Source organism: Numenius arquata, chromosome Z (genome assembly GCF_964106895.1).
Source record: "Numenius arquata chromosome Z, bNumArq3.hap1.1, whole genome shotgun sequence".
In the NCBI taxonomy this organism is placed as follows: domain Eukaryota; kingdom Metazoa; phylum Chordata; class Aves; order Charadriiformes; family Scolopacidae; genus Numenius; species Numenius arquata.
This window is the reverse complement of record NC_133616.1, coordinates 29880456-29891963: the sequence shown is the minus strand read 5'-3', so window position 1 is coordinate 29891963 and position 11508 is coordinate 29880456. Positions and strand designations below refer to the sequence as shown.

Below are 11508 nucleotides of genomic sequence, written 5' to 3'. Positions count from 1 at the left end.
CAGTTTACTTACTCTATACATTAATTTAATTAAATTTCCCTTTAGAAGTAGGAATTATCTATTTTCTAGATAATTATAATTCATTATAATTAATTAATTTAAAAAATTAAACTACAATTTTTTCCATATACATAACCATCCACTTGTTTTCTTCAGTCATTTTGCTGTTTCCCATGAATTTGTGGAAGTCTGAAATAGAGATGAAGCAGGGACAGAAAACACAATGTAGTCAAGTTTTATCAAATGCATATGTGGTTTTATTCCTATGTCCAAGTATGTGAGATGGGGTATTAACCTTAAATAAGAACAATGACACATTAAAATTAGACAAATCTCAATTATTTTCTGGTAAATAAAAACTGAAAGTTGTTGACTGTTTCTCTAAATCAAATAATGACTTAGTACTGGATGCACAAAACACTCTTTATAAGTTACATAACTTTGGAATAAAATTTTAAAATTTTTTTTTTTTTTTAAAATATTGCATGGAAAAACCTTGAAATCGCTGCTGTTTCTCTGTCTTCAGTAATTCAGCCTATTCAGAAACACAGTTTGGAAGACAGGACTTCAACGTAGAGGGGCTTATTTTGAAAGTCACTATTAAAAAAAGTTACCAGGAGAACAGGCTATGTATTTCAAGTCCATGTTATTTTTGTCACAATTTGCTGTGATGGTTGTCAGTCAGTTACTCATATTTGTTTCAATGGTCTCTGCAAGACCATTACTTTTATTCTCTTCTAGATGAGTATCTTTTTTCTTAGTAAAAGTAGCAAACAGTGTATCCATCATTCCCAAAACTTCTAGTAGTTCCTCTTGATAGTCAATCTCTTTTCCTATGGCTTCCTGAAGTCTCAAGAATTGTCTATCAACAATTGCTGACTGCCCAACCACAGGCTGATAAATGTCTGTAAAGAAAAAACACCACTTAAGAATCCACATATCTACAAAAACATGAAAATTATATTAGCTAGAGATGCATTTAAGGAGTCTAGCATAAATCCAACATTGTGGACACATGAGACAACTTTAATGGTGTTCTGAAAACAGTGTTAATTACTGGTATGTACTCACAGTACATCAAACTAACAGAAGTTTTACAATCTCAAATACTATTTTTACCTCACTGCAGAAGCAGAAGTCACTCGTACTATGTAAGTATAGAAAGACGAAGTATCAAAGATACTTAAGAGACCATGAGGAGCTTCCTGCAGCCGGTGCAAATCAGATACTGATTGTGGTCAAAGTTATCTGGCAATATCTTCTCTTGACCCTGAGCTCATACTTACAAACATAAAGGTTTTGTTTCTTAAAGACACAGCACTTTTTACCTTATTTCCAAGCTAGCTGTACGGCTTTGGGAATCTTTTTTGTGTTGTACTTACCAGTGATCATATCTGCAACAGTCACCAGTATGGGAGTAAATCTAGGCTCAATCACACGCCTGCAAAAGTAGAAGACATCCCAATCTTACCAGTTTCATCAATAGCACTCCTTTTCCCACCAACAAGCAGCTTTGTCATACAGCCATACAGACAATTTCTCCTTCATGAAGAAACATCACAGAACAGCAGACAGAGACATAAGTCAAAAAAAGCTACATACATGGTATTTACCCTCCTCCTTTCAAGAAGGCAGTGGGGGTTGGAGGACTGGCAAAAGCCTCAAGGTACATGAAGGCATGACTTTTATCAAGGAGACAGAAAATAATAGACTGAGGTTTGAATGTCTGGCAAAGAAGTAAAATATACTCTCTCACACTATGAGAAAAATTGTTTTGTGGTAACAGGTAAACTGTTTCAGTACTATCCCAGACCTTGATATCAGAAAGCAGAGGCATGTGAGATTTCAAGAGCACCAGTCTTCCAGTACCCGTCTGTTGAGACTGTGGCACAAGCTATTAAAAAAATACAGGTGTCAAAATAGTCAGAGAGAATCAGGTTAAAATAGTACCTTGCCACAAAGGTAAGAAGGAGATTAATTTGCTTCTCGTCTCGGCCTGCAAGCGCGCTCCTCAGCGTGCCTCTGCGATGTAGCTCTTGCATGACTGCAACCGTAACTTCAGGAGTGTAGAGCCTGATGGGTGGCTAGACAGATACAGGAGTTCAGTACCAAACCAACATCTTTACACACAAAACAGGGCTGATATCAGCAAAGTCAAAACAGAACCCACACAATTTTGATTCCTTTCCAGTTATATGCTAAAATAAAATTAGTTCAACGTACAGAAAACGCCCAGGTTAGATGATAGCACACAACTCTGGTGCGACAAACCCCAATGACTTACCTCCAGTACTGCATCAAGGGCCTTGGAAGACTGAAAGCTCTTCAACAGCTTGTCATATTTCCTCAAAACACGTTTTACAGGTTTACTGACACAGAAATCTTCCTAGAATTGAAATACAAGTTCAGAATAAGACAGACATAGACACAATGAGTTAGATGCATTGCCAAACTTATATGTGTCTTCCCTGCCTTCCCTTTCTTTAACTTAGCACACTTAAAAAAAAAAAAAAAAAATTGAGGAGTGCTTCAGTATACTTTTTCTCACCCCCTCTATACCTGTTTAGGCATGTAAGTTCTTCCTTTCACATAGGTTCTGTATGTTGGTTGTCTCTTCTTTTGAGAATCTTCTTTCCTTTCCTCAGGTTTTCTGTGTTTAACATTTAGCACCCCATTGGTCATGCCTACAACTATGGTTTCATCTTCAGGCTAAAATGAAAAAATCAGTGTTAGGAACCTAGTGTTTTACTTGATGATGCATACTCTACTATGCAGATTTTTAAATGTATATTCTTAATTATAAGGCTTTAATCACAGTATCATAGAATAACTTGAATTGGAAGGCATCTCTATCAGATGCTGTCGTCAAATACCTCGTTCAAAACATGGACAACTTCCAGACTATTATTGTAAGCGATGTTATCCATCTAATAAACCTTTAACAAACACCTAGAGGGACTAAAGCCTGACTCAAGGCTTTAGCTCAAATATGCATTAACAGCCTTCTCTAAGTATAATCTATGATAGGTTTTGGTTTTTCAAAGTGAAAAAGGAGTTGTGAAAGTGAAAGTTGTTCAAACTACCAGTCACTGGAATAAATTTAACCTACATAACAAAGGTTGCATGTATTTGATGCTAAAGGTTATAATTTTAAATGATGCACTGGAGAAAAACACTGACTTCACACATAAAATAGTGACTTCTGACCTGTTATTATTAACAGATAATTCTATGAAAACATTAAACATCAGCTGAATGCTCAACTGCTGGTAAGAAAAAAAAAAGTGTTAGGAATTACTACAGAAGAAATAAAAACTAGAAAGTCATGCCACTGAATAAATCCGTTGTTTACCCACATCTTAAATGCTACACGAGTCATTCTCAAAGAACAGTAGCAGATTCAGAAAAGTAAGAATTAAAAAAAAAAAAAAAAACAACCAACAAGGAGAATCAGAGATTGGCTTGATTTGAGACAGAACTCTTCAGTATGGGAAAAAAAGACAACTGAGGAGGGATATGAAAAAAAGCCTACAGAATTATGACAGGTATGGATAGAGATGTCTCATCAATGTCTCGCTTAGGGGCATCAAATGAAGATAATAAAGAACAGAACAAACCAAACAGTTCTGTTCAATCAGAACAAAAGGAGGGAATTCTTCACACAAGTAGCACGAATGTGGAATTCCTTGTCAAGGAATCTAGTGAAGGTTAAAAGTTTATCCAAGCTTAAGGAGAGACTGAACAGGTTTATGTAAGAGAAATTCTTTGAATTACACAGCAACTACACTCTGATGAGCTAATTTCTCATCTGAAAATTAGTCTGGAGTTTGGGACAATATCAGGAAACTTATCATACACACTTGCCCCGTTTTTCATTTTCCATGCACATCTACTTAGTTGGAAGCAGCATCTAGAATTAGACTAGCCTTCGGTTTGACCTAGTAGAGACAGCCTTGTGTTCTCATATGACCACTTAAAACTCAATGTTTTTAGTCAACAGGAAATAAAACATTATGTTTCAAAAGATATATACACAGCTCTGGAGATGCCAAACTACAGGTATTGCACATTTTGCAGCTGCTGTAGAAGCTTAAAGGGTATGGGGGGTTTTTTTGGTTCTGTACTATTCACCTCAACCAAAATAATTCAAAACTCATTTAGGGAACAATATAGGAAATGAAGAAAAGGAGACACCCCCTCCACACACACCTCTCCCTAGGTTGCAGAAGAGTAGGACAGCAGTAAAATAACAAAGGTAGTGTAGATCCCTCACAGTCCCTTTTACATGTCTTTCAGAGGCTACGTAAGAGGGTGACTACATGACGAAAGCATTGTTTTAAAAAGCAGTGCTAGCCTCCAAATTTCTGGCTAGAAGGTCACTTATCCATTGGAACTCAAATGTTTCAGAGAAATGAAAGTCTTTGTTTTCTGTTTCCAAGACAGTAAGATGTATGTCTTAGCAAACAAATTTGTTCATGCTCATACCTCTGCCCTCTCCTCTTTTCCTCAGATCAACCTGACACCAGCAACTTTTAAGACAAGTTCATCCTAATCTAAATTTCTCAATAAATGAACTACTTTTTTTCTTTCATCACTGGCACACAAGAAAATTCACAACATTCCTGAAATGCAAAAGATGAGTACAATCTTCTTAAAGACTTGCCTTCTAAACTGATTACTTTCCCTGTGATATATACTGTCCTTAATAAACACCGTTTTGTACAGATTTGATCATGTAACATCTGGTATCTGAATGTATTAGGTTTAGACCATCTTAATGCGTTTTTTACTTGGGAAGAATATATTCTGTCCTCCTACTTTTCTGTATAGCAGAAGAATAGCAATGAAAGCAAAAATTAACTGCTTCAGTGACTTAAAAGGTATCGGTAATTACCTTACTTAGAAAGATTTCTACCGTACTCACCGACAACGCAAGACTGAGGATGGATGTTGCATAGTTAAAGCTGTGGACTACTTTGTAGGAAGTAGTACTGTAAATCTTCACATGCCTATATGAAAGAATAATGATTAAAACTGCATTACTAATGCCTTATTGTAGACAATTTACAGGGATTTCATCACTCTCACATCCATCTCTTCTATAGATCATTTAAGAAAACTGAGTAGTCATACAAAGCATTCTTCAATTTGAAGCTGAAGCCACTGAGCTTCTTAGTTACTACCTCTCCTGCAACCAAAAGGTTCTGTTAAAAGATACATGAAAGTCAAGAAAGGATTACCCACATGCAAAAGAGATGAAAATGGGGCAAGGGCAGAAAAAGAAATTGAAGGCAGATGTAGTGACTATCTGACTTCAGCAATGCTTATTAGGAAACACTAAGACAACATTTCTTCAAATTTGTTCTTGAATTTCAAAAATTTAAAAAAAAAAAAAATCTATTGACAATTTCTCAAAGTAAATCCATAGATATTCTTATATCTGGCTGATCCTTAATGATTTGGTTGAAGACTGGAAATATTAAACAAATGGGAAAACAAAACATTATCTTACAAGTATGAACTTCATTGTTGTGAGCAGTGAATGACAACACTGAAGTACAGGAGAGAGGGAGGGAGGAAGAGAAGGAGGAAGAGAAAAGACCACTGTCATTTCAGACCACTTCATATTTTTAATGTCTCCGAGACAACAGATTGAGTACTGTTGCTCAGCAACTCAACCCAAACAAACAAAAAAGCAAAGAGGACGTCTTTCACCTGTGCACCTTGGGTATAAAAAGCAATAGCACAGAGATACAAATCCCAGGCTCTTTAAAGGTGAATAATAGTACAGTTTCAGTTATTTAAACTGTATTAAAGTAAAGTTAAGAGTATTTACTCTATGGAGTCCGCAAAGGTCAATTTAGAGATTCAGAAAAATGAATGCTTATTCAGAAGTTCCTCATACACATTCCCAAATGGCACATGAAACCCTTACTGACATTCAGGCTAATAAGAAGAAAAGGTTAATGTATATCGCGGTATGTCCCTTGGCCCCAAGACATATTTTCAAATAAGTTACAACTCTAACAATTAAAAGTGTTTAATCAAAAAAAAAAACCCAAAGAGCACAGATTCACACTGATGCATAATAACTTTCAAAGAAAAAAAGTCCTACAGAATCTATGTCACAACAAAGCCACAAAATATACTAACCTGTCCAGGGATCCTGACAATAACCTTTGTCCAGAGCTGTTCAGGCATAAACAAGTTACAGTTTTATGGTGATTTTTAAGTGAAACTAGTAATTGTCCGCCTTTTAGTACATCCCAAACTTTGACATAGCGACCTCCTGTAAGAAAGAAGCACACAAAAAAGTATGACATATCTACACATTTACACTTCTCTTGAGAAGTTTTCACAGAGTGCTGCAGTGCCTCCTCAGGAACACAGAGTTTTCTGTACCTACTCACTATCCCCATCCATTATGACTACCTCATGGGACAAGGCACATTACCAGCCAGCTCTTTTTTAGGCCATTCTGCAGGCACAGCTGAATGATTCAACACACTCCTTACCAAAAAAAAATACTAAATATCTAGACACCACTGCATTACAGAACTTCTGATGCAATGGCAATAGAGATTAAAAAACCTTCTCATCATTAAGAGAAAGATTAAGTGTGTTCATGCCTTCACTTTAGCACTGGGCTAAATAGAATCTGTATTCTTGTTATTCTTTTCTTTTTTTTTTTTTTTTTTTAGACCAACTACAGGAAAATCAAATCAGAAACAAGAAGACCCCCTACCTTCACTCTCCAGATCAATATAGATTCCTAAAGAAGATCTTTGAGAAATCCAGCAGTTACATCACTTACCACTTCATTACCAAATGAAAACATCAGACAAGAAAGAAGCAGCTGAAGTATTTCTCACAAATTAGGGCCACAGAAAAGATACTGATTTTATAAGTACCTGCAGATACCAGAAGCCCACCAGAAGGGAAGAGAAGCACGCTCTCCACAGGCTGGCCATGTTCTATTGTCATGACACTACTTTTTGTTCGTGCATCGAACAGTTTCACAGTGTGATCATAGGAACCTGCAAACAACACCATAAATAGCTTCAGTTTCGTAATTTCAATTATTTCAGGAACTAAGACAGCCACATCCTACAATCCAAAGGAGCTCCTGCCAAATGGAAACAACTTTAAACCATACACTTTGAACACCTTGTAGTTCACCTTGGTTAATTTACAGCCTCTGGGCAACATAAGCCTTTGAATTCTAACCTTAGCAATGTGTCAGGCCTTAAAAGTAACTTAAGTCTTAATTTTATTTCCCTTCCATTAATCAAGTGTATTTATAACAATAAGTATCAGGCAACCTGATGAAACCTAGTATTCATTACTTCAGGAGGCACAAGAGACGTATTTTTTTCATAGCAATTTACTACAGATTAATAGAAAGCTACTGCTAGGAAAACAGAAAGCAACTGGTTTCAAATAACTCCTCATATGACCTTTCATTTTTGAGTCTGACAGTTTTGGGCTGTACAAACTACAATGGAACTAGTGTCCTCCTCCGGAAACCTGGATAAAACACTTCAGCCAATCCCAACTAAAGGATGCATTCACAGGACTTTCTTTAAACTGTCAAAGGCCAGTCAGAACAGTCCCATTAACCCCCATAGCCTAAAGCAAAACAATGTTAAAAATAAGTTCACTCAAGAGTTTCCTTACAAACATCAGTGTCAAGCTTAAAAAGCAAGCAGAAAGGAAACAACAAAGTAGACAGTAAGTAGGAAGACAGATCCTCTATGTTTAAAATATAATAAACAAGACCGTACTGTATTCTCTTGTTTCTACAGAGCAGTGGATATTGTCCACCTCAATTTTAGCAAGGCTTTTGACACTGTCTCCCATAACATCCTCACAGGTAAGCTTAGGAAGTGTGTGTTAGGCGAGTGCACAGTGAGGCGGATTGAGAACTGGCTGAATGGCAGAGCTCAGAGAGTTGTCATGAGCGGTGCAGAGTCCAGTTGGAGGCGCATAAATAGCGGTGCTCCCCAGAGGTCAGTACTGGGTCCGGTCTTGTTCAATACAGTCATCAATGACCTGGATGAGGGGACAGAATGTACCCTCAGCAAGTTTGCTGATGACACAAAACTGGGAGGGGTGGCTGACACACCAGAAGGCTGTGCTGCCATACAGCGAGACCTAGACAGGCTGGAGAGTTGGGCAGTGAGGAACCTGATGAAATTAAACAAAGGCAAGTGAGGGGTCTTGCACCTGGGGAAGAATAACCTCATACACTGGTACAGGTTGACCTGCTGGAAAGCAGCTCTGCAGAGAGGGACCTGCGAGTCCTGGTGGACACCAAATTGACCATGAAGCAGCAATGTGCCTTTGTGGTCCAGAAGGCCAGTGGTTATCCTCCCCCTCTACTGTACCCTGGTCAGGCCACATCTGGAGTACTGTGTCCAGTTCTAGGCTCTCCAGTTCAAGAAAGCCAAGGAACTACTGGAGAGACTCCAGCAGAGGGATATGAAGATGATCAAGGGAACAGAGCACCTCTCTTATGCAGAAAGGCTCAGAGACCTGGGTCTGTTGAGCCTGGAGAAGACTGAGATGGGATCTTACCAATGCTAATAAATATCTAAAGGGCGGGTGTCAAGACAATGGGGTCAGGCTCTTTTCAGTGGAGCCCAGCGACAGGACAAGGGGCAACGGGCACAAACTGGAACACAGGAAGTTCCGTCTGAACATGCGGAAAAACTTCTTTACAGTGAGGGTGGCAGAGCACTGGAACAGGCTGCCTGGAGAGGTGGTGGAGTCTTACTTCTCTGGAGATATTCAAAACCCACCTGGACACAATCCTGTGCAGCCTGCTCTAGGTGAATATGCTTTGGCAGAGGGGTTGGACTGTAGCTGATCTCTAGTGGTCCCTTCCAACCCCTACCATTCTGTGATTCTGTCATTCCGTATGACAGTTTTCTTATTTCTGCATTTTAGTTCAATTCAATCCAAAAGAAGCATATATAGAATTAAAATCAAACCTGTTATAAAGACATCTGCATTCACTTTACTTGCACAGCCGCATCTCACATAGTCTGTATGTTCACTGTATGAGACGATTTCTGTACCACTCGGAATATCCCACAAATTTGACGAGTAATCATCACCACCAGAAAATATTCGGTATTTATCAGACAAGAAGCCCACTACATGAACAGCTCTAGAAATCAAAGTAAACAATATCCAAAGTTAAAACATATACTTGTTTCCAGAAGAGTTAGTCTGTATGAAGAGCTTATTTAAGTATTCTCTTCAACTTAAAAACGCAAAGTGTCTACTGTTGGAAGTTACAAGGCCTCACTTGAGAGATTAAAAACACTTTAGCTTTTTTATTTCCAGCCAGAAAAAGGGTCATGCTGACAGATGCTTACCTAAGCACTGATATGATCTGCCTTAAAGGTTTTACAACTCTACTAGATGCTCATTCAAAAGCTGTAAATTCTGCTTAAAGGTCTATGTACTAGCACTGTCCTTCAGGAAAAAAAAAAAAATAATAGAATATTTTAAGTATGACCGGGCTGGACACTCTTCTTGTTCTTTAAAATCACTATTTGAATCTGTATTATCATTGCAACATTCTAACAGCGAATGACTTTGATAGAAAACAGATACCCTAAATCCTACCACCATTACCCTAATGTTTAGGATGTAAGACAATACCCAATCTACAAACACAGACCTCACATACAAACACTCTCAAGGTCTGCCTGTGTGCTTTCCACTGAAAGGAGGTGGTGGTGGTGTTGTCCTAGGTAGATAAAATATGTTCCAGTCTTCCATAGCATTATCGTTATCTTCTCCTCATTAGCAGATCAGAACTCCTAACTCCTTCCCCACCCCAACCACACGCAGATACCATGCACTTTTTCTGGTTTTTGTTTTGGATTACTTTTTTCTAGGGATTCCTGCTCTTCCTGGACTATTTCTTCACTGTTTTTGTTTAGCCACTTTTTGGAACTCTTTTCCTGCCAGCATCAAATAAACTGTGCCACAAAGTCACAAGACTATGTCTATACAACATATTAACAGACACTTACCTGAATTAGAACATGTATTTACTCTTTCATATACTCAATTCATATTTAGAATTAAAAAAAAAGAATTACTCCAATTTTGAATTCAATTTAAATATCTGTTTCAGTAAGACCTACATGAGACGGTTACAAGCAACATAGATCAGTATTATTCAGATTTTCAGCAACATGCAAAGCAGACATACGTAAATACACCAAACAAGCTCATGCACGCAAAGGAAAAAAACAACACTGTCTTACTTAGTATGACCATCAAATTGTCTCAGCGGTGCTCTTCCACTAAGGTCAAAGAGGCGAATGCTACCTTCCTCACTGCCAGCAACAAGCAGATTGCCATCATCTCTGTATGTGGCACAATAAGCAGCATCTTTGAAGCGAGAAAACGTTTTGATTGGTTCCTGAGAGTAACGACCATAAATGTGGATCTAGCAAAACAAGAAGACATTAAGTTTGCTCATATGATACCAACTGAAAGACAGGGATATAAAGACCACAGAAAAGCCACTTACCCTTGAGGAGGCTGTGACAGCATAGTTATATGGAGAAACTGGGGAGAAGTCAATTTTATTTACTGCACCAAATTCCTTTATCTGAACAGGTGTCTAAAACAATTGTGATAAAGATCATTAAGTACACATAAACACACCATCAAAAACTAAATCAGCAAAACAAAACCTAGTCTTCCTACAGAGAGCTCAAAACTCCATTTAGAACTATATTATTTTTAAATACAATCCTATTGAGTTTCTCTTCTGCCAGGCTACTTCTGCTCTTACCAATTTTTTCCAATTCATGTATTACAGCTAACCCATTAATTCTGTGTTTTGAGGTAAAAATAACCTTAGCCACTCACACACGTCTAAAAATACTTTGATTTTGCATGAAAGCAGTAAAAAAAAGTATTCTGGGGCAGTAACTAAGCCTGTCGGGCCAATCTGGGGCACAAGTCAGCCTCGTTTCCTAGGAAGGCGTTCAACAGGTTGCAGGGCGGTACTAAGGAACCGGTTCTAAGCGAAAGCCGCAGGAGCTGGCAGAACAGGCAGGGAGCAGACCCCGCGCCCTGTGACCGGGTCACACCCGCCGCCCCGGCGCCCCCCACGCTAGGCCTGCCTCCTACCTTGTAGCCCCGCCAGTACAGCGTGTCCTGCGTGATCTTCTCCCCGAGCTTGGGGACGGCCTGGACCACCACCGGTTTGTAGGTGGCCATGGCTGGCCGGCAGCGGGGGCCGCCGGGCGAGGCCGAGGCCTGCGCGGCGCCTTCTCAGGGAGCGGCGGCAGCCACCGCCCGAGTCGCGCTCCCGCCCGTGCGCCCGGGCAGAGAGGTGGGTGGCTCTGCGGGAGAAGCCCGGAGAGGGTCCGACCAGTCCGCGCCGCCTCAGGGGCCAAGGGCCGCCACGCTGCCGCCGCTATGGCGAGCCCCACGCCGGCCTCCAGTAGACCCAAGGCCGTCGTCTGCATCAAT

General features: G+C 39.3%; 1 protein-coding gene across 2 annotated transcripts; it reads right to left on the bottom strand.

The window, feature by feature from the left end:
- Positions 1-238: 238 nt before the first annotated feature.
- UTP15 (UTP15 small subunit processome component) lies at positions 239-11502 on the bottom strand. Of its 2 annotated transcripts, none has more exons than XM_074166362.1 (12): positions 11164-11502; positions 10556-10648; positions 10287-10471; positions 8994-9172; positions 6912-7037; positions 6154-6289; positions 4925-5009; positions 2560-2709; positions 2285-2386; positions 1951-2084; positions 1383-1441; positions 239-905 (listed from the first exon to the last, which is right to left on the bottom strand). In XM_074166362.1, the coding sequence occupies exons 1-12, from the start codon at positions 11251-11253 to the stop codon at positions 682-684; spliced, it is 1563 nt and encodes a 520-aa protein (XP_074022463.1). In that variant the 5' UTR covers positions 11254-11502; the 3' UTR covers positions 239-681. The 2 variants fall into 2 exon arrangements, with proteins under 2 accessions (XP_074022463.1, XP_074022464.1); XM_074166363.1 differs by having other exon boundaries at positions 10556-10593; positions 11157-11253.
- Positions 11503-11508: the final 6 nt, after the last annotated feature.